The 22384-nt window shown below is 36.7% G+C and overlaps 1 protein-coding gene and 1 long non-coding RNA gene across 3 annotated transcripts in view; one reads left to right on the top strand and one right to left on the bottom strand.

Annotated features, from left to right (window-relative positions):
* The window catches only part of LOC138843877 (uncharacterized), a 310222-nt gene that overhangs the window by 110828 nt on the left and 177010 nt on the right, over positions 1 to 22384 (bottom strand). The gene's annotated exons all lie outside the window — the stretch shown is intronic.
* The window catches only part of SLC15A5 (solute carrier family 15 member 5), a 97859-nt gene that overhangs the window by 22603 nt on the left and 52872 nt on the right, over positions 1 to 22384 (top strand). The window contains exons 3-4 of the mRNA XM_002712626.3: positions 5678 to 5847; positions 21954 to 22174. Of these exons, the coding sequence (XP_002712672.2) occupies positions 5678 to 5847; positions 21954 to 22174 (391 nt within the window). The remainder of the gene's footprint in view (positions 1 to 5677; positions 5848 to 21953; positions 22175 to 22384) is intronic.

The raw sequence follows: 22384 nt of genomic DNA, 5'->3' as shown, positions 1-22384 counted from the left end.
CTACTTCTTTTTTTAAAATTTTGTTTTGACAGGCAGAGTTAGACAGTGAGAGAGAGAGACAGAGAGAAAGGTCTTCCTTTTTTCTGTTGGTTCACCCCGAAGTGGCCACTATGGCTGGCGTACTGCGCCAATCCGAAGCCAGGAGCCAGGTGCTTCCTCCTGGTCTCTCATGCGAATGCAGGGCCCAAGCATTTGGGCCATCCTCCACTGCACTCCCGGGCCACAGCAGAAAGCTGGACTGGAAGAAGAGCAACTGGGACAGAATCTGGTGCCCCAACAGGGACTAGAACCCGGGGTGCCAGCGCCGCAGGCGGAGGATACCCTAGTGAGCCATGGCGCAGGCCTAAGATTCCACCTCTTTTTTAAATTTTTTTTAAAACTTTTATTTAGTAAACATAAATTTTCAAAGTACAGTTTATGGATTGCAATGGCTCCCCCCCCATAACTTCCCTCCCACCAGCAACCCTCCCTTCTCCCACTCCCTCTCCCATTCCATTCACATCAAGATTCATTTTCAATTATCTTTATATACAGAAGATCGATTTAGTATATATTAAGTAAAGATTTCATCAGTTTGCACCCACACAGAACATAAAGTGTAAAATACTATTTGAGTACTAGTTATAGCATTAATTCATATTGAACAACACATTAAGGACAGAGATCCTACATGAGGAGTAAGTACACAGTGACTCCTGTTGTTGACTTACAAATTGACACTCTTATTTATGGCATCAGTAATCTCCCTAGGCTCTTGTCATGAGTTGCCAAGGCTATGCAAGCCTTTTGAGTTCGCCAACTTCAATCTTATTCAGACAAGGTCATAGTCAAGTGGATGTTCTCTCCTCCCTTCAGTGAAAGGTACCTCCTTCTTTGATGGCCTGTTCTTTCTACTGGGATCTCATTCGCAGAGATCTTTCATTTAGGTTTTTTTTTTTTTGCCAAAGTATCTTGGCTTTCCATGCCTGAAATACTCTCACGGGCTCTTCAGCCAAATCCGAATGCCTTAAGGGCTGATTCTGAGGCCAGAGTGCTATTTAAGACATCTGCCATTCTATGAGTCTGCTGTGTATCCTGCTTCCCATGTTGGATTGTTCTCTCCCTTTTGTATTCTATCAGTTAGTATTCACAGACACTAATCTTGTTTGTGTGATCTCTTTGATTCTTAGACCTAGCAGTAAGATCAATTGTGAACAGAAATTGATCACTTGGACTAGTGAGATAGCATTGGTACATGCCACCTTGATGGGATTGAATTGGAATCCCCGGGCACATTTCTAGCTCTACCATTAGGGGTAAGCTGGAGTGAGCATGTGCTGAACTGTACATCTCCTCCCTCTCTTATTCCCACTCTTATATTTAACAGCAATCACTTTTCAGTTAAATTTCAACACCTAAGAATAATTGTGTGTTAATTACAGAGTTCAACCAATAGTACTAGAAGAAAAAAAATACTAAAAGAGATAAAGTATTAAGTTGTACTTCAACAGTCAGGACAAGGGCTGATCAAACCACTGTTTCTCATAGTGTCCATTTCTCTTCAACAGGTTTCCTTTTTTGTGGTTGGTTAGTTGTCACCGATCAGGGAGAACATATGAAATTTGTCCCTCTGGGACTGGCTTATTTCACTCAGAATGATGTTTTCCAGATTCCTCTGTTTTGTTGCCAATCACCTTATTTCTTTTTTTTTTAAACTTTTATTTAATGAATATAAATTTCCAAAGTACAGTTTATGGATTACAATGGCTTCCCCCCCATAACGTCCCTCCCACCTGCAACCCTCCCCTTTCCCACTCCCTCTCCCCTTCCATTCACATCAAGATTCATTTTCAATTCTCTTTATATACAGAAGATCAGTTTAGCATACATTAAGTAAAGATTTCAACAGTTTGCACCCACATAGAAACATAAAGTGAAAAATACTGTTTGAGTACTAGTTATAGCATTAAATCTCAATGTACAGCACACTAAGGGTAAAGATCCTATATGAGGAGTAAGTGCACAGTGACTCCTGTTGTTGACTTAACAAACTGACACTCTTGTTTATGGCATCACCCTAGGCTCTTGTCATGAGTTGCCAAGGCTATGGAAGCCTTTTGAGTTCACTGACTCTGATCATATTTAGACAAGGTCGTAGTCAAAGTGGAAGTTCTCTCCTCCCTTCAGAGAAAGGTACTTCCTTCTTTGATGACCTGTTCTTTCCACTGGGATCTCACTCGCAGAGATCTTTCATTTAGGTTTTTTTTTTTTTTTTTTTTTTTTTTTTTTGCCAGAGTGTCTTGGCTTTCCATGCCTGAAATACACCTCATGGGCTTTTCAGCCAGATCTGCATGCCTTAAGGGCTGATTCTGAGACCAGAGTGCTGTTTAGGACATCTGCCATTCTATGGGTCTGCTGTGTATCTCGCTTCCCACGTTGAATCATTCTCTCCCTTTTTTATTTGATCGGTTAGTATTTGAAGACACTATTTTTGTTTATGTGATCCCTTTGGTTCTTAGTCCTATCATTATGATCAATTGTGAACAGGAATTGATCACTGGGACTAGTGAGATGGCATTGGTACATGCCACCTTGATGGGATTGAATTGGAATCCCCTGGTATGTTTCTAACTCTACCGTTTGAGGTAAGTCAGCTTGAGCATGTCCTGAATTGCACATCTCTTCCCTCTCTTATTCCCACTCTTATATTTAACAGGGATCATTTTTCAGTTAAGTTTCAGCACTTAAGAAGAATTGTGTATTGATTACAGTATTCAACCAAAAGTATTAAGTAGAACAAACAAAAAAATACTAAGAGGGATAACGTATTAAGTTGTTCATCAACAGTCAGAGCAAAGCCTGATCAAGTCACCGTTTCTCATAGTGTTCATTTCACTTTAACAGGTTTCCTTTTCATGTGCTTGGTTAGTTGTCACATATCAGGGAGAACATATGATATTTGTCCCTTTGGGACTGGCTTCTTTCACTCAGCATAATGTTTTCCAGATCCCTAACAGGGATCACTTTTCAGTTAAAATTTAAACACCTAAGAATAATTGTGTGTTAATTACAGAGTTCAACCAATAGTACTAGAACAAAAAAAATACTAAAGTGGATAAAGTATTACATTGTACATCAACAGTCAGGAGAAGAGCTGATCAAGTCACTGTTTCTCATAGTGTCCACTTCACTTTAACAGGTTTCCCCTTTGGTGCTCTTTTAGTTGGCAAATGACCGGATTTCATTGTTTTTGACTGCTGTATAGTATTCTACAGAGTACATGTCCCATACTTTCTTTATCCAGTCTACTGTTGATGGGCATTTGGGTTGGTTCCAGGTCTTAGCTATTGTGAATTGAGCTGCAATAAACATTAATGTGCTGACAGCTTTTGTGTTTGCCAACTTAATTTCCTTTGGGTAAATTCCAAGGAGTGGGATGGCTGAGTTGTATGGTAGGGTTATATTCAGGCTTCTGAGGAATCTCGACTGACTTACATAGTGGCTTTACCAGTTTGCATTCCCACCAACAGTGGGTTAGTGTCCCTTTTTCCCCACATCCTCGCCAGCATCTGTTGTTGGTAGATTTCTGAATGTGAGCCATTCTAACCCGGGTGAGGTGAAACCTCATTGTGGTTTTGATTTGCATTTCCCTGATTGCTAGTGATCTTGAACATTTTTTTCATGTGTTTGTTGGCTATTTGGATTTCCTTTTTGAAAAATGTCTATTGAGGTCCTTGGCCCATCTCTTAAGTGGGTTGTTGTTTTGATGTTGTGGAGTTTCTTGATCTCTTTGTAGATTCTGGTTATCAACCCTTTATCTGTTGCATAGTTTGCAAATATTTTTTCCCATTCTGTCAGTTGCCTCTTCACTCTCCTGACTGTTTCTTTTGCAGTTCAGAAACTTCTCAATTTGATGCAATCCCAAAAGTTAATTTTGGCTTTGACTGCCTGTGCTTCCGGAGTCTTTTCCAAGAAGTCTTTGCTGGTACCTATATGTTGCAGGGTTTCTCCGATGTGCTCTAATAATTTCATGGTGTCGGGTGGTAGATTCAGGTCTTTAATCCATGTTGAGTGGATTTTTGTGTAAGGTGAAAGGTAGGGGTCTTGCTTCATGATTCTGCATGTGGAAATCCAGTTTTCCCAGCACCATTTATTGAATAGACTGTCCTTCCTTCAGGGATTGGTTTTGGATCCTTGATCAAATATCAGTTGGCTGTAGATGTTTGGATTGATTTCTGGTGTTTCAATTCTGTTCCATTGGCCTATCCATCTGTTTCTGTAACAGTACCATGCTGTTTTGCTAGCAACTGCCCTGTAGTATGTCCTGAAATCTGGTATTGCGATCCTCCGGCTTTGTTTTTGTTGTATAAGATTGCTTTAGCTATTCGAGGTCTCCTGTGTCTCCATATGAATTTCAGCATAATTTTTTTCCAGATCTGAGAAGAATGTCTTTGGTATTTTGATTGGTATCTCATTGAAGCTATTGTGAATGGGATTGATCTTAGCAGTTCTTTCTCAGCCGTGGCATTGCTTGTGTATACAAAGGCTGTTGATTTTTGTGCATTGATTTTATAGCCTGCTACTTTGCCAAACTCTTCTATGAGTTCCAATAGTCTCTTAGTAGAGTTCTTTGGATCCCCTAAATAAAGAATCATATCATCTGCAAAGAGGGATAGTTTGAGTTCTTCCTTCCCAATTTGTATCCCTTTAATTTCTTTTTCTTGCCTAATAGCTCTGGCTAAAACTTCCAGAACTATATTGAATAGCAGTGGTGAGAGTGGGCATTCCTGTCTGGTACCAGATCTCAGTGGAAATGATTCCAACTTTTCCCCATTCAATAGGATGCTGGCCGTGGGTTTTTTATAAATTGTTTTGATTGTATTGAGGAATGTTCCTTCTATACCTAGTTTGCTTGATTCTCCTTCTTAACCATTTAACCTTTTCCAGGTTCATTAGGAATATTTAATTGATTAGCTATTATCTATGGCTTCTTTTAGCACCACAACATAGAACTGTGTAGTTTCTGCAGCAATAGTATGGCCTGCAAAGCCTAAAGGATACACTATGGGATCCTTTATGGAAAAAATTGTGTCAAGCCTTTACTTAAATTCTTTTTTTATTTGAGAGGCAGACACAGAGAGCAACACAGAGGGACAGAGAGAATCAGAGATGGAGAGAGAATTCGCATTCACTGGTTCATTCCCCAAATGGGGCTACAGTGGACCTAGTTAGGCTGGGCTGAAGCTGAAGGCCAGGAACTCAATCTAGGGCTTCCACATAGGTAACAGGAACTCAATTACTTAAGCCATCACTTGGGCCTCACAGCATGCGCAGTAGTAGGATGCTGGAACCAGAGGTGGAACCAGGATTTGAACCCATGTAGGCATTGTAACTAGCATTTTTTTATTTAATTTTATCTCAATAAAAAGCAACAGAATAGTAGGTTAAGGGCCTACAATTGTATCCACTTGATTTAGACACAATTTTTCAATAAATAAGAATGAAACAAGCATAATGAAATTACTAAGACATGGCTGATGTATCCACTTCAGAAATACAATAAATAATATTTGCAAAATCTGGTTTAGCTAACATGTCACCATTTCATTGCTTGCATTGGAATAAAAGCAATGAAATTAGCTCTTATCATCTAAAATAATGCAATGGTGTTTTTATTTTTGTCTGTTTGTATGCTCAGGTTTTATTGGCTCAGGAACCTAAACGCGACTGTTGTCTTTCTGGGAATATCTTGCATCCAGCACGCTGGGGCCTCAGCCCTTGTTTTACTTATTCCTTTTGTGTCTGTGCTGATGGCTCTGATAACTCTTCATATGATGTACTGTAATCTGATTTATCAACCCAAAAAATGTAAGTAAATCATACTTTGCATTAATCTTTTCGGATTTTGTTGTGGTCTTGACAGATCTCCTTCCTTTTATTTCCTCTAACTTCTCTTTCAACCCATGCAATTTGAATATTCTGGCAATTATTATGCCTGATAGAGTCTACAAGAATATCTATAATGTATGTCTTCTTTAATTTTCCCTTTGTTGAAAGGTTTTTAAAGTGGAATATTTCAAGAGTAAATCAAAATAGAAAAAAAAATCATACAGGAGTATGACCTCTACAGTGCTCATTTTCCTCAATTTTGAACTCAGCCTCACTCACTTTTATCCCTATCCCACTGTGGTAATTTTGAAGAAAAACTAAATATTATAGCATCTAATTTGTATATTTTATATGTATTTTTTAAAGATTTTATTTATTTGAGAGGTAGAATCACAGATAGTGAGAGGGACTGACAGAGAAAGGTCTTCCTATCTGTTGGTTCACTCCCCAGATGGCTGCAACAGCCTGAGCTGCACCAATCCGAAGCCAGGAGCCAGGAGCCAGGAGCCAGGAGCCAGGAGCCAGGAGCCAGGAGCTTCCTCCAAGTCTCCCACGCAGGTGCAGGGGCCCAAGGACTTGGGGCATCTTCTACTGCTATCCCAGGCCACAGCAGAGAGCTGGATCAGAACAGGAGCCACCTGAACTAGAACTGGCACCCATTTGGGATGCCGGCGCTACAGGTAGAGGATTAACCTATTGCGCCACAGCATCAGCCCCATATTTTCAGTTTTTTAAGATTTATTTTATTTACTTGGAAGTTAGAGTTAGAGTTAGAGTTAGAGTTAGAGTTAGAGTTAGAGTTAGAGAGATCTTCCATCTGTTGGCTCACTCCCCAAACAATAACCACAACAGCTGAGGCTAGGCAAGGACAAAGCCAGGAGACTGGAACTCCATCCTGGTCTACCAAACAGGTGGCAGGGACCCAAGTACTTCGGCATTCATCTGCTGCCTTCCTAGGCACATTAGCAGGAAACTGAATTGGAAGTGGAGCATCAGGGACTCAAATCAGCAACTTAGCCCACTATATCACAACATCCAACTGGAAAGCCAATTTCTTAACATTGTCAAATAATCTGGTCATTATTAAAATCCTTCAGACTGTTTTCATTGTTTCATTTTTCTTTATAGTTTTTTCATATCAAACCCAAATAAAACCCATATATTCCAAAAGACAGATGTCACCTTAGGCTATATATATTTTCCCATTCATCTCTGTTTCTACTTATATTATTACTTTTTAAAGAAATATGAAAATTTTCCATCCTCTGGATTTTGCTAATAACACGTGCATGGTGTCACTGGACAATTTTTTTTTACCTGCTATATTTCCTGTAAATTTTCTGATAAGCTTAGAGACTTAATCAAATTCAAATTTTTTGGACATTTCTTTCATAGATGGCACCATATATTTCAAACAAGAAATGTAATATCTTTGTTTCTCAGTGTTAGTATCCACTGATGATATTTTGCCAAATCCACCACTCCACTGGGGGTTTTAGCATGGTGATAGTATACATTTCTTTCTCTTTTATTAGCCGAAATAATTCCATAAAGAGAAATATCTTTCTCATCAACTATTTAGTTATACAGATGCATAATTTATGTAAGAAAAGAAGATAAATGTTTAATTCTTTCCCTTTATCTATAGATTTTCAAATTAATGAATTGAACTTCAACAGTTTGGAACAGTGATCTGTTGGGTTTTCTAAATTCATGAATGTAAGCATTTTGGTGACAGTTAGCAATACTCAAATTGTTTTATATTTGGGCAATGAATTCCTCTATATGTTGTTGGCTAAATCCTTCAGACAAGCCTCTTGCTGTCTTTCATTGTTTCTTTGCATTTTATGGATTATCTTTCCATTTCTTTAATAATGGTAGGTATTAAAATTATATTTGTGTGTATGTGTTTTCTTTCCTACTTATATAAGCAATAACATTATTTGAACTTTTCTTATCTGCTTTTCTCATTTAATATTCCCCAGGGATCACTTTACAATTGTATATAAGAATATTCTTCATTCCTTCTTATAATTGTACATTACTTTATTCTGCCAAGAGTGTCCATTAATTTTACCTGTCTCATTGTTAGATATCTGAGTTTTTCTATACATTTTATATATTAAGTAGATTCTAAAGAATATGTTTGTGCATACTTCTCTTTGCAGCTTTTCTTTGCCAGTACATTATTATGATATATTCCTAGAAGCAGGGTTGCTAAATCAAAAAGTAAGTCCATGGGGTTGGCATTGTGGCATAGTGGGCAAAGCCACAGCTTACTACATTGACATCGTATATGGGTGTGGATTTGTGTCCTAGTTACTCACTTCCAATCCAGCTCCCTGCTAATGGCCTGGGAAAAGCAGCAGAATAAGGTCCAAGTGTTTGGGCCCTTGCCATCCATGTGGGAGATACGGATGAAGCTCCTCGCTCCTGGCTTGTACCTGGCCCAGTGCTGGCCATTATGGCCATTTACAAAGTGAAGCCATGAATGGAAGATCTTTCTTTCTATGTGTCTCTCCCTCTCTGTCTATCACTCTTTCAAAATAAATAAATAAATCTTTTTTAAAAAGTATGTAAATATACAATTTTGTTATATAGCACCAAATCTATAGTCGTTGTGCTGCTATTTTGTGTTTCGTTTTTTATTTTTTCTTTTTTTTTTTTTTTTGGATGCTATTTTGTGTTTCTAAGAAAAATGTATATGAACACCTATTTCTCCATAGTCTCTCCAACAATGTTATAAACTTGTAAATTTCTGCAAATTTGAGAGTGGGAAATGGCATTTCACTATAGTTTTAACTTATATTTTTCTTGTTTTGAGAAAAATTGGGCACTGTTTCATTGCTTTTGTAGTAGTTTGTATTTACTTTCCAGTAGAATATATGTTCACATTTCCAGTCTATTTTTTCAATAAAATTGCAGTCCTTGATTATTGCAGTAAAAAACACATAACATTAAATTTACCATCATAATCATTTTAAGAGGATTTATTTATTTATTTGAAAGGCAGTTACAGAGAGGGAGGAGAGAGAATGAGAGAGACAGAGACAGATGCTCTGATCTTTGATTAATCTGTTGTGTCACAATGCTAGCCCCCACCATAATCATTGTTAACCATAAGGTTCAATAGTGTTAAGAATATTTACATTGTTATACAACAGATCTCTAAAACTTTTTCATCTTTTACCCCTGAATCACTAACCACTAAATTCTTGTTTACCCTCTCTATTTTCTATAGTTCTTAACAGCCACATTTCTACCTATTTCTAAAATTTTGACTACTTTAGGCACTACATATGGATAGAATCATGCATTATTTGTCTTTTAATAATTGACAGTTTATATAGCCTAATATCCTTGATTAGCCTAATATTCCTATTATATGATATGAATCCTTTATTTTTAATGTTGCATAGTATTCTGTAGTGTGTATGTGCTACATATTCTGCCCATCTATTAATGGATATTTGGGTTGCTTCCAACTCTTGGCTTAAGTAAACAATGCTGCAAGAACGTGAGTGTGATATTATCTCTTCAAAGATCCTATTATTAATTCCTTTGGATATATATCCAGAAGTGAGATTGCTGGATCATATGGCAATTCTACTTCTAAATTTTTGAGGGATTTTTCTTATATTTTCCATAATGATTACATAATTTTATATTCCTACCAACAGAGAACAGAGTTGTTCACAATTTCTCTATATCCTGGCCAACACTTGCTATGTCTTGTTTTTTTTTTTTTTTTTAATAATTGCCATCATAAAGAGTATGAATTGATGTCTCATGATGGTCTTGAGTTGAGTGATTAGAGAAGCTGAGCTCTTGTTTTGGGTTTATTGGTCATTTGGATAAGTGTCTTTTCATGTCTATCATCTTTTTGTTTATTATTTGTCTGCTTCTTGTTGAGTTGCAAAAGTTCATTACATATTTGAGATATTAACCTCAAATAAGATACATGATTTTCAATTTTTTTCTTCAAATTGTAGGTTGACTTTTTATTCTGTTGGTTGTTTTCTTTGAAAAATGGCATGCAAAAAGTTGAAAATGAAAGCTAAGTTTTGGTGCAGACATTTGTGAAATCTATGCAATTTCTTCATAATATGCATTTTCTTTGAACTTTTAAAACTCCTCCACAGATGTAGGCCTTCCTTTTACAGCTTTAATTTATTTTGAGTTAATCATAATATATGATATAAGGAAAGGGCCCAACTTCATTCTTTTGCATGTGGATATACAATTTTTCAGTACTATTAGCTAAAGACACTGTCCTTTCCCCAGTCGTGGTCTTGGTGCCCTGTTAGAATCATTTGGCCATTTATGCAAGGGTGTAATTTTGGGCACTCTATTGTGTTCCATTAGCTTATATATCTATCTTTATGTCAGAATCACACACTAAACTTTGTTGCTTTGTAGCACTTTTTGAAATCACAGAGTGTGGAGCATCCAACTTTTTTCTTTTTCAAAGTTGTTTTGACTACTTGGGGTCCCTTCATATGAATTTTAAGATATTTTTTCTATTTCTGAAAAATTAAATTTGTAGATTACTTTAGATAGGATGAATATTCTAACAATATTAAATCTATCAACTGAAAAGCATGGAATGTTTTCCATTTATTTGTATGTTATTCAATCTATTTTGCCAGTTTTGCAGTTTCCAATGTACAACAAGCCTTTCACCTTCTAGGGTAAGTGTATTCCTAGATAACTTTTTAATGTAATGGTAAATGGGATTGTTTCCTTAATTTCCTTTTTAGGTCAGTGTTCAGAAACACAGTAACTTTTTAGTGTTGATTTTGTATCCTGAAATTTTGCTGAATTCAATTATCCATGGAACAGTTGGCTTTGGTTCTTTTAAGTTCACGTCATCTATAAATGGAGATGATTTTAATTCTTTTCTGAGTTTTATGACTTTTATTTCTTTTCTTATCTAATTTCTCTATATAGGCACTACATTCAGTAACAGAGGCAACAGTGAGCATCCTTGTCTTGTTCTTGACCTTAGAGGAAAGGCTTTCAGTCTTCACTATTATCTGTAAGCTTTTCATATATGATTTTTATTATGTTAAAATAGTTTCTTCCCATTCCTAGATATTGGGTGCTTTTTTAATAATGAAAAGGTGTTACATTTGCCAAATGCTTTTTCTGTATTCATTGAGATTATCATGTGGGTTTTGCCCAATGTTTTTTAATGTAGTGTTTCACATTAATTGTTTTCAAATCACATTTGAATCACCTTTGCATTCCAGGTATAAATCCTATTTGGTTGTGGTACATGATCCTTCTGAAGTGATGTTGAATTTGGCTTTGCAGCATGTTTTTTAGAATTCTTGCATTAATATTAATCGGGGATATTAATTTGCAGGGTTTTTTTTTCCTTGTGTCATCTTTGTTGGTTTTGGTATCATAGTAACACTGATGTCATAGAATATTTGGGAGCCTTCTCTGTTTCAGATTCTTTGGAAAAGTTTAAAATTGGTGTTAATTATTCCTTAAATGGTAGAATTACCCACTGAAGTCTCAGTCTTTTCTTTGTTGGGAAGTTTTTTTTTTATTATTATTGCTTCAATATACTCACTATTTATAGGTCTTCTCTGATTTTTTAATTTCTTTTATGATTCAATCTGTTTTTGAAATATTGATTCATTTTATTTGAAAGGCAGCATTACAGAGAGAAAGAGGGAGGGACAGGGAGAGATCTTCCATCTGCTGGTCCACTCCCTAAATGGCAACAGCCAGGGTTAGGCCAGGTTGAAGCCAGTATCCAGGAGCTTCATCCAGATCTCCATCTCCAGGTGGATGTCAGGGACCCACATACTTAGGCCATCCTTTGTTGCTTTCCCAGGTGCATTAGAAAGGAGTTGGATCAGAAGTGGAGCCACCAGGATACAAACCAGTGCCCACATGGGATGCTGGCATTGCAGGTAGCAGCTTACCCACTGCACCATAACACTGGATCCTATAATTTAATATTTGTATGTTGTTTGTTTCTAGGAATTTATCCATTTCTTCTAGGTTATACAATTTGTTGGTGTATAGTTATTCATAGTAGAATCTTTTTTATCTGTTTTATTTCTTTAACAATAATCTCTCCTTTTTTTCTAAATTTTATTTGAATCCTCTTTCCTTATTCCATAGTCTAGCTAAAGGTTTGTCAATTTCATTGATCTTTTCATGAAACCAGCACTTAGCAATTGAGTTTATTCTATTGTTTTCCTATTGCCTATTCTCTTCTGTAATCTTATTTCTTTCCTTCTGACTTTTAGTTTAGCTCGTGTGCTTCTTTCTTTGGATTCTTGAGGTGTCAAGTTAAGCTGTTGATTTGACACCTTTCTTTTTTAATGTAACATTTGCCCTATAAACTTCTTATTTTTACTGCTTTTGCTACAACCCACAAGTTTTAGTTTGTTGTGTTTTTGTTTTCATTCATTTCCAAATATTTTCTAAATTTCTTGTGATTTATTCCTTGATACATTGGTTGTTTACAGTGGTTTGTTTTGTAGCCTCTTTCTTGCCAATTTTTAGAAAAATTTTATATTTGGGTTATATTAACCTTTTGTTATGATAAAAATTGCAAATATCATTCCTCATTTATTATATGCTGTTTTGTGAAAATGCAGTGTATCTGAACTGGCTTCCAAAGACAGAAGGTACAAAGACCAAAGAAAGAGTCAGACCAATCCAGGATTTTACAAAATGTGATTTAGTTGGGGTTCTGATGGACAGAAGTGTAGTCTCTGGCATCAGAGAACATATAGATCCCTGCATTTCCAATCAGTAGTTAGAGATTTATATATTAAGACAAAGGTGGCCCACAGTTAACCTAAGTGCACTCAGACTTTGTCAAGAAGCAGTAACATTCCAGGCATTAAATAAAGAACATTCCAAAGTTCAGCCCAGCAGGCTATCTTAATGACTTTGCTTATTTCATAAGATTTGGGATGACTATTAGGATTACCTAACAGGCAAGTTAATATTTATACAATAATCACTGTGATAGTGTCAAATTCCAGCTTCATATAGTGTCTAAATTTTCTTCTTCAATTATTTTCCATGCACAAGCATTTTTAAAATTTATTTGTTCGTCTTATCTTTGTGGCTTATGTTCATACCAAAATTTATCAACTATTGATTCTAGATTTTGTGTAAAGTTTGAAAAGCTATACTCACTCCCAGATTATAAAAGAATTACCTTATGTTTCTTTTAGTTTATGTTTTTTTTAAACTTTTATTTAATGAATATAAATTTCCAAAGTACAGCTTATGGATTACAATGGCTTCCCCCCCATCAAAGAAGGAGGTACCTTTCTCTGAAGGGAGGAGAGAACTTCCACTTTGACCATGGCCTTGTCTAAAAATGATCAGAGTCAGTGAACTCAGGGGGCTTCCATAGCCTTGGCAGCTCATGACAAGAGCCTAGGGTGATTCCTGACGCCATAAACAAGAGTGTCAATTTGTTAAGTCAACAACAGGAGTCACTGTGCACTTACTCCTCATGTAGGATCTCTGTCCTTAATGTGCTGTACATTGAGATTTAATGCTATAACTAGTAATCACCTCCTTCTTTGATGACCCATTCTTTCCACTGGGATCTCACTCGTGGAGATCTTTCATTTAGGTTTTTTTTTTTTTTTTTTTGTTTTTTTTTTTTTTTGCCAGAGTGTCTTGGCTTTCCATGCCTGAAATACTCTCATGGGCTTTTCAGCCGGATCCGAATGCCTTTAGGGCTGATTCTGAGGCCAGAGTGTTGTTTAGGACATCTGCCATTCTATGGGTCTGCTGTGTATCTCACTTCCCATGTTGGATCGTTCTCTCCCTTTTTTATTCTATCAGCTAGTATTTGCAGAAACTATTCTTGTTTATGTGATCCCTTTGAATCTTAGTCCTATCATTATGATCAATTGTGAACAGAAATTGATCACTGGGACTAGTGAGATGGCATTGGTACATGCCACCTTGATGGGATTGAATTGGAATCCCCTGGTATGTTTCTAACTCTACCGTTTGAGGTAAGTCAGCTTGAGCATGTCCCGAATTGCACATCTCTTCCCTCTCTTATTCCCACTCTTATATTTAACAGCGATCACTTTTCAGTTAAGTTTCAGCACTTAAGAAGAATTGTGTATTGAGTACAGTATTCAACCAAAAGTATTAAGTAGAACAAACAAAAAAAACACTAACAGGGATAATATATCAAGTTGCTCATCAACAGTCAGGGTGAGGGTTGATCAAGTCACCGTTTCTCATAGTGTTCATTTCACTTTAACAGGTTTCCTTTTTGGTGCTCAGTTAGTTGTCACCTATCAAGGAGAACAAGTGGTATTTGTCCCTTTGGGATTGGCTTATTTCACTCAGCATAATGTTTTCCAAATTCCTAACAGGGATCACTTTTCAGTTAAAATATAAACACCTAAGAATAATTGTGTGTTAATTACAGAGTTCAACCAACAGTACTAGAACAAAAAAAAATACTAAAATGGATAAAGTATTACATTGTACATCAACAGTCAGGAGAAGAGCTGATCAAGTCACTGTTTCTCATAGTGTCCATTTCATTTCTTTTAGTTTTTGTATTAATTCTTTTTATTCTGCCATTATATCTCTGAGCCATTTGGAAATTATTTTAGAATAGGTTTTCAGAATAAACTCGATTGTACCGTTTTCCCATATTACTATAAAATTATTTCAATCTTATTTTTAAAAAGTCCTGGCCTTTCTTACTCAGTTGAGATGCGTATTCATTGTACACTTTCAGTTGATTTTCTAGACCATCTATTCTATTCCATTGCTCATTCTATCCATTTTGCTTAACTCTGATCTTAATTTCTAATATATTTTCTTTTATTGTTACCATTGTCTCTACTATTTATCTGTACAACCAATAGCAATGGCATGAATTGTATTTTTAAAAATTATGCAAATTCACCAGATTTACTTCATTAATACCGCATACCTGTGAGGTGGACTGGAAGAGTACACCTGTATCCCTCTGCAGCTCAGACTGTATGGCTTGATTCTGCTCTGGTGGCACCCTGAGTAACTCTTTACCACATCATTTACTACATGTGTTGAAATTATGTTTATGAATACAGTTAAAAACTTCTGTGTCTTATAAATACTTTAAATATGATAATTGTTCAGTGTTTATCATTAAACTGAGTGTAGAAACTGAGTCGTATTTCAATTAAATGAGAATCTCACAGCAAATAGGTGCAGTGGAACCAGGACTTTAAAGCGTTAGTTTCCCAGGCTAAAAGTCATTCTATTACACCACATCCAAAGGCAGTGAAATAGTGCAAATATCATCCACCGAAGCCCCCGTCCCTTCTTCTTTGAGTTCTGTAGTCTGAGGACCACAGTTTAGCACTGCAAGTCCTCTTTGTAGTCTATAGGATGGAGTCTATATACAAAACTGTGCCTCTGTCAGTCTCAAATAACCTAAATAAATAAATAGGAAAATGTAAATTATATGTTTTTTGTTGAAAGGCCACTTTGGCACTTTCTGGACTGTTCAATAATCAAATAATTTTTTTTTTTTTGTGAACACACACACACAAAATACATACAAATCTGCTAGTAACTATTCAACTCCCATCCATTTGCTTCCTAATCTATTTAAGAACATAGCCATATAAATACAATTTTTCTTAAAGTAATACAGATCTATGTAATCAACTCTGTTTATTGCTAGTCTATCATAGTCCATATATTGTATATTTTAACATATGATAAGGAAAACTTTCTTAGGATGCTAGAATGAAAATGTTTATTAGCTGCAAGAATGATTAGCATAGAAAATGTTTGCCAATGGTTTACTTCACACCAGGTTCTATGAAATATATATCATAGGGCTCATTTTCATTTTATTTTTTGTTTACTATTTCCAAGTTGTAAGATCACCCAACAAAACTGAAGTTATACTCTGTCTTCCCTCCAGCAAAGTATATAATCCTTATTTTGGCTCCTTCCTCTCTGATGACTAAATTGGAAATCCCTCAAAGCTGTAATTCAAAGCCATAGGTGACCTTAAAGAAATGATTTTTTATATGCTACCTTTTATTTTAAGGTAACTTTTCAAATGTGGACCATGCATTCCATTATGTTTAGCTGTCAAGCACGGCCTTCATTTGCATTTCTTCCCACTGCTATAATTTTGAGAACTGGCAGGTGACCAAAGAAGAAAAAATGTGCATCTACCATCTAGAGTGCAATGTAGGCTTTTTTTATTATAATTAAGTAGCATAGATATTCATGATTAGATCAAGGTCAGAAGAGCAGAACATCACAGCCAAGGACTTAAAGGTACAAAGAATAGAAAAATTGCTTCCTGAAAGTTTTTTTAAAATAGTAATAGCTACACTCTTTTAAGTTTTGCAATAAAACATTTAAAATAGCTCATCTGTTTTATTTTAAAATGTGCACGCCTGGTGTGTTTGCTGTGCACATTTAAACAGGAGCTTGAAGTGTCAGTTGAATCTTTCATTCCAATTTTTTTCAACTTCCCTTTTCTGCTCCTGGTGCAGAAAAGCAATTTGGGGATTATAATGACAATAGACAATTTTAAGGCTGTGTCTACATGACACCTGAAATTATTTGTATAGGAGACAACAAGTTTTCTACTAAGTCCAATGGATTAATCCAAAGAAATGATGCAATGTTTAAATGCAGATGCTTTCAACAGGATACCCATCCTGACATTCAGTGGTAGCTACGATTCATGGCCACTCCCCCTTGAGTGGACAGATTCCTGTGTATTTCTTTCTTGCACTTTCTATCTGGCTTTTTGACTCTGTCTCAGTCCAACTCATCAGTGTAGGTTTATTATTTTGCTGTTTTCCTTCCTTCTTGTTTACAACCCATATAGTGTACAGTTTTCTCTTCTTAGTTCTTAGACTAGCTTGTCTCCTTGAAGTGATGTGCAGACCTGGAATTCATTCCAGGGACCCCTGTGTCTTCTCTACCCATCCTCTTTGCCTAAGTAATCTCTAGTCCCGGGGCTTCTAATGCCATCTACACATCAAATGCTTGATTTCACCTTGAACTCTTTTTCACCTTGAGAGGTATACATCCTATTTCCTATTTTGACTTGGTTATCTAATAATTTTTTGGACTTAACTTGATCAAACCTCAACTTCTGATTCAGTCAAGTGCAAACTGCCTCCTTTCTTATCTCTCTCTTATCAGTGTAGGTCACCAACACCCAACTGTATAACAAGAAAAAAAAAGAGTCATCTTAAAATCTAATTCCTCATCCTTTTCCACATTGAAAAATTCTATTGATTGTTCAACAACACTTTTGAGTTCATTTCTCTTTGTTGCTACTACTCTACTAGTTCAAGCCATCACTTTCTGTTGCCTGTCTCCTAGCTTCCTCTCTGTCCCCTAAAATCCAACATTCATGAAGCTATCAGGGTTCCAGAGTAGCACTCTTTAAAAATATACATCAAGGGGACTGGTGTTGTGGTCTAATGGGTAAAGCTATTGCCCATGTTTCAAACATCCTATATGGGTGCTGGTTTGAGTCCCAGATTCTCCACATTCAATCCAACTCTCTATTAATGGCCTGGGAAAAACAGCAGAGGATGGCCCACCTGTTTGGACCTCTGATACCCATGCAGGAGACACTCCTGGCCCCAATCTTTGACCTGGATGTTGTTGCCATCTGGGGAGCGAACAAGCAGATGGAAGAGTCTGTCTCTCTTTTTTTTTCTCTCTCTCCCCCTGTTTCTCTCTATAACTCTGAATATCAAATAAGTAAATAAAATCATATATGTATATATGTATGCATCTATATGTACACACAATACACACATACACACACACATACTTCACAGGGCCAGTGTTGTGACATAGATTAAGTTGCCACTTGGGACATCAGCATCCTATGTCAGAGTGCCTGGTGTGAGCTCCAGTGCCCCTGATGTTGATCCACCTTCCAGCTAATGTGCCTAGGAAGACAGCAGAAGATGGCCCTGAGACCCTGCAATCCACATAGAAGACTATAATGGAATTTCTGGCTCCAGGCTTTGGCCTGGCCCAGACCTGGCTCTTGCAACCATTTGGGGAGTAAACCTGCAGATGGAAGATTCTCTCTCTCTCTCTCTCTCTCTCTGCCTTTCAAATGAATAAGTAAGTCTTTAAAAATATATTTATACATTACATGACTATTCTTCTTAAGACTTTTTAGTGGTTTGCCATACATTGATGATATATCTCAGGCTCCTTACCTCGTCTGTATGGTCTGACCTCTGACCACCTCTTGGACTTCATCTCTTTCCAAACTTCTTCTCACTGAATTACTGCCTCATTGACCTTTTCTGTCTGTCCAATCTCATTTTTAATTCGTGATATGACTTTTATGTTTTTTAATTTTATTTAAGTTATATAAGTTTCATGTATTTTATACATACAGATTTAGGAACATAGTGATACTTCCTACCCTACCCTCCCTCCTACCCATGCTCCAACCCTTCTTCCTCCTCCCTCTCCCATTCCCACTCTTAATTTTTACAAAGATCTATTTTCAGTTTACTTAATGATTGTAAGGTTAACCCTTAACTAAGTAAAAGAGCTCAACAAATAGTATGAAGAAAAAAAAAAGCAAAACACTGTTCCTCAATGGAAGACACAAGGGCTGTAAACAATCATCAGATCTCAAAATGTTCATTTCACTCCAATACATTACATTTTAGGTAATCTGTTAGTTATCTCGAATCAGGGGAAGCATTTGATATCTGTCTTTTTGGGACTACGCAGGTCTTTTTCGCTTATTTTCAGGCCTTCAATCCTTGGGCCATAGAATTGCCTACTATTTTCCTATTTGTGGTATCTCTCCCTCCACAAAGAAGACTTGAGAGTTTACAGCTCTTTTTTACTGCTATATTTTCAGGACGCAGAAAAGTCCCTGGGTCATAGTGATTAATAAATACACTGAACAAATGAATGATTACATTCAAATTTCTTTGGTATCAGTTATACACACTTGATGTACTAGCTAGTACTTTAAACTTCTTTTCATACTTTTAGGTTTTTGAGCATCTTGTTATATTACTCCTTATCAGTGTATCAGATACAATTTTATTTTAAAAATTCATTTTCCAAAGTGTATATTTAATTGAAACCTGAGCCACAGAGTAGCACTGAACTATGAACTGTTTTTTACCAGCATGCAACAAAATAAATACAGATAATATGAGAAAACACATAGAAATATTTATGGAATCACATTTTATGTCTGTTGAATCTAATAATAAAAACATCAAGGCTTACATTTTTACGCCTTTATTATATTTTTAGATATTTCATTTTTATTGTGCTTCACAAATATATTGACCATGACAACTGAGAATTTTGGAAAACTGATGTTTTAAGACAGTTTGAGGATTACTATTCTAAACCACCTCTCTTTAGAATTAATATGACCAAGGCTGGTTTTCTGGTTTAGCAGGTAAAGCCACTGTCTGCAATACCAGCATCCCATATGGGTGCCGGTTCAAGCACTGGCTGCTCCACTACTGATCCAGCTCCCTGCTAATACCCTGAGAAAAGCAGCAGAAGATGGCCCAAGAGCTTGGGCCTTTACCAGCCATGTGGAAGACCCAGGTGAAGCTCCTGGCTCCTGGCTTTGGCCTAGCCCAGGGCTAGCCATAATGGCCATTTTGGGAGTAAACCCATGGATGGAACATTCTTCTCTCTCTGTCACTCCCTCTTTCTCTATAACTCTGACATTCAAATAAATAAATAAATAAATCTTAAAAAAAAGAAATAATATGATAGCAGCTAGGGACTTTCGACCTACCTGTTAAGATGCACTTTTTAAGATGTTCATATCTGATATTGGAGTGCCTGGATCAAGTCTTGGCTCTGCTCCCAATTCTAGCTTCCTATAAATGCAGCAAGATGGCAGGTGAAGGTGCAAATAGTTGGACTGGCTCCTAGCTTTGACCTTGCCCAGCCTCAGCCCTTGTGGGCATTTGAGGAGTGAACCTAGCAGATAGGAGCTTTCTCTCTCTCTCTGTCCCTCTCCCTTTCTTCTCAAATAAATAGAATAAAATAAATTACTTTGGAAAAGAAGTAATATGATAGCAATACTTAATTGCTTAATAAGGTTATAATTTTCAATTTATCATGCGTTAGGAGCAGATCCAAATTTATCTTGCTGCAAATAGTAATTTTTTTCTACCAAAAGAATACTGAGTTTAAAAATACAATACAAGTTAGGAGGATGGGGAAAATATTGTTGGAAATAGTCTTTGATTCTGCTTATGGTTATCATTTAATAATAAAGTCTATTTGAAATAATAGAGGAATCTGAATCAATGGTACTATAATTGTAGTATCCATACTGTACTGTTTTGTAAGAGTTGTGCAGAGAACAGGCCAATGAGCTACAGAAACAAGACTGTGAGGAAGCGTGAGGGAGTTAAGCATCCCGGCCCATGCCTGTCCAAATGCAGTGTCTTGACTGTTCATCAGCACAATCTCAGTTCTCATCTTACTTAAACCTTAAGTAAACTAAGTGAAATAGGAAAGTCTCATAATAGAGCCATTATTTCTGCAGTAATAAAGTACTTCCTTCCTAAGAGATATAAATCGTGGCTGTTTACACACAGGTGCTTCTGTTCCCTTGGCCTTGGTCCCTGGGCCTTGGTTCTGGGCCCTCTTCTCTGGCAATACTGATGGTGAAGAGAGGCAATAGTAACTATAGATACGAGCCCATCTCTTGTCAGTAATTATCCCTGAATACTTCCACATGACCTAAACACACTTCACAAAGGCCACCAAAAAGCCACAACCACAATCATTCTTGGTCACTACCAATTTGGGCTGGATTTGATTCAGTGACTTAGAGGTGAAAGGCTCCATATTCAATTACCAGGCCCCCAGCTCCCTCAATTAATCAGAGGCTGACACAATGGGTCTATCACACCTCTTTAAAAAAAGGACTAGACCAAATCAATATAATCACTTAATAACTATACAAAGAAACATTAATAAATAGTATTTAAATATAAATACAAATACTCAATGCTATTTAAATACAAGACATCAGAGTGCATTACATCTAGAGTTTTATTATAGCATACTTGAATGCATTCAGAAGGTATACTTTGAGCTTCTATAACAAGCTTCTTTGGAGAAACTCAAATGCTTTCACTTTTATTACACCATTTATCCTGCAGTTTTGTTTCTATATAGTTTGTTGAGGGATTTATCTGGTCAATTGGAGTACTATGATAGATTATATCTATTATGATGGCACAGGTGAACTGCTCACTAAACGGGGATCTCTTATCTGTCATTGCATCAAGAAGTCCTAATGAACTCAAAGAAAAGGTGGAACTTGAAAGATCATAAAGGAAGCAACAATGAGGTTGCAAATCACTAGCAGTCAGCGACTACTGACGTCCTAGGCAATAAAATGTTTCTGATACTAACACCATAGCCATATAAACTCAGAGGAAACTACTGGAAAAGTCAAAAGCCAACGAATCCAATCTGAACTTTTAGTGACACTATCAACATGCATAAAGTCATTTAAAGAGTTCAAAGTTTAACCTTATGTCTGAAATTCAAGGATAAAGTCAAGGCAGAGAATACATTTCCCTTCATCTCCATGTCAAAATAAGAAACCACCCTCTACCTGCCAAGGAAAGTGAGGACTATTTATATAGTGATTTATATTTTAAAAAATAGTATGGAGTTCTTTGTATTAAGGATATAAAAGAAAGCTCAGGTTATCTTATTCATTAATAAGTTAAAGTTAGAGACTTCTGAGAGATTCTGAAATCCTTTACTTTGGTGTTTTATTTTGTCACCTTTCTTCCCTTTTTAATATGTTCCCATTGATCTTACCTTTTTCATTTTTTACATCAGCTGTCAGGCACCACCCTGCGCTGGTCATCAGGATGCCAGAATCCTTGTCAGAAGCTTATTCCTTTGAATCCAACCCCTTGGGTGCTAAAACCTTCTCAGTCACTTTTCTGCCCTTCATCCTTGCAATTGCCATCTTTCTAATTGGCATCTTGGAAAATGGGAAAGCAATTCCTATACTAACACATAATCTCTCCAATTATCTGCAGGTTGTTCCCTCCTGACAACATGTGGGGTGTTTGTTAATGCCCTAAAAACATGCTGCCTGCAATTTTACCAGGGTGGCAGAGATGTGACAAGCTGGTTAGACCATGCCAAGGAAACAAATGGTGGCTGCTACAGTGAACGCCACGTAGGAGACACAAAATATTTCTTTACCCTCCTCCCTCTCTTCGTGTTTCAGCTTTCATACAGAATGTGCATGGTGCAGGTAAGGAGGGACAATGGATACTATGTCAACAACACAGTGATTGTGTGGTACCATAACCAGTCCCATGTATTTTCATCCAAAAGCATGCTCTTATGCACAGTCGGGTGGTTACCCCACAGATGCTTCTAACCATTGTGGGCGTTGAATTCAAGAGCTAAGAGGGGTAGGCAGGGGCATACCCAAGGATCCCTGGGTATGTGTTGCCTTTGT

Source organism: Oryctolagus cuniculus, chromosome 9 (assembly GCF_964237555.1).
Source record: "Oryctolagus cuniculus chromosome 9, mOryCun1.1, whole genome shotgun sequence".
NCBI classification, from domain to species: domain Eukaryota; kingdom Metazoa; phylum Chordata; class Mammalia; order Lagomorpha; family Leporidae; genus Oryctolagus; species Oryctolagus cuniculus.
This window is presented reverse-complemented; position numbering and strand designations above follow the sequence as displayed.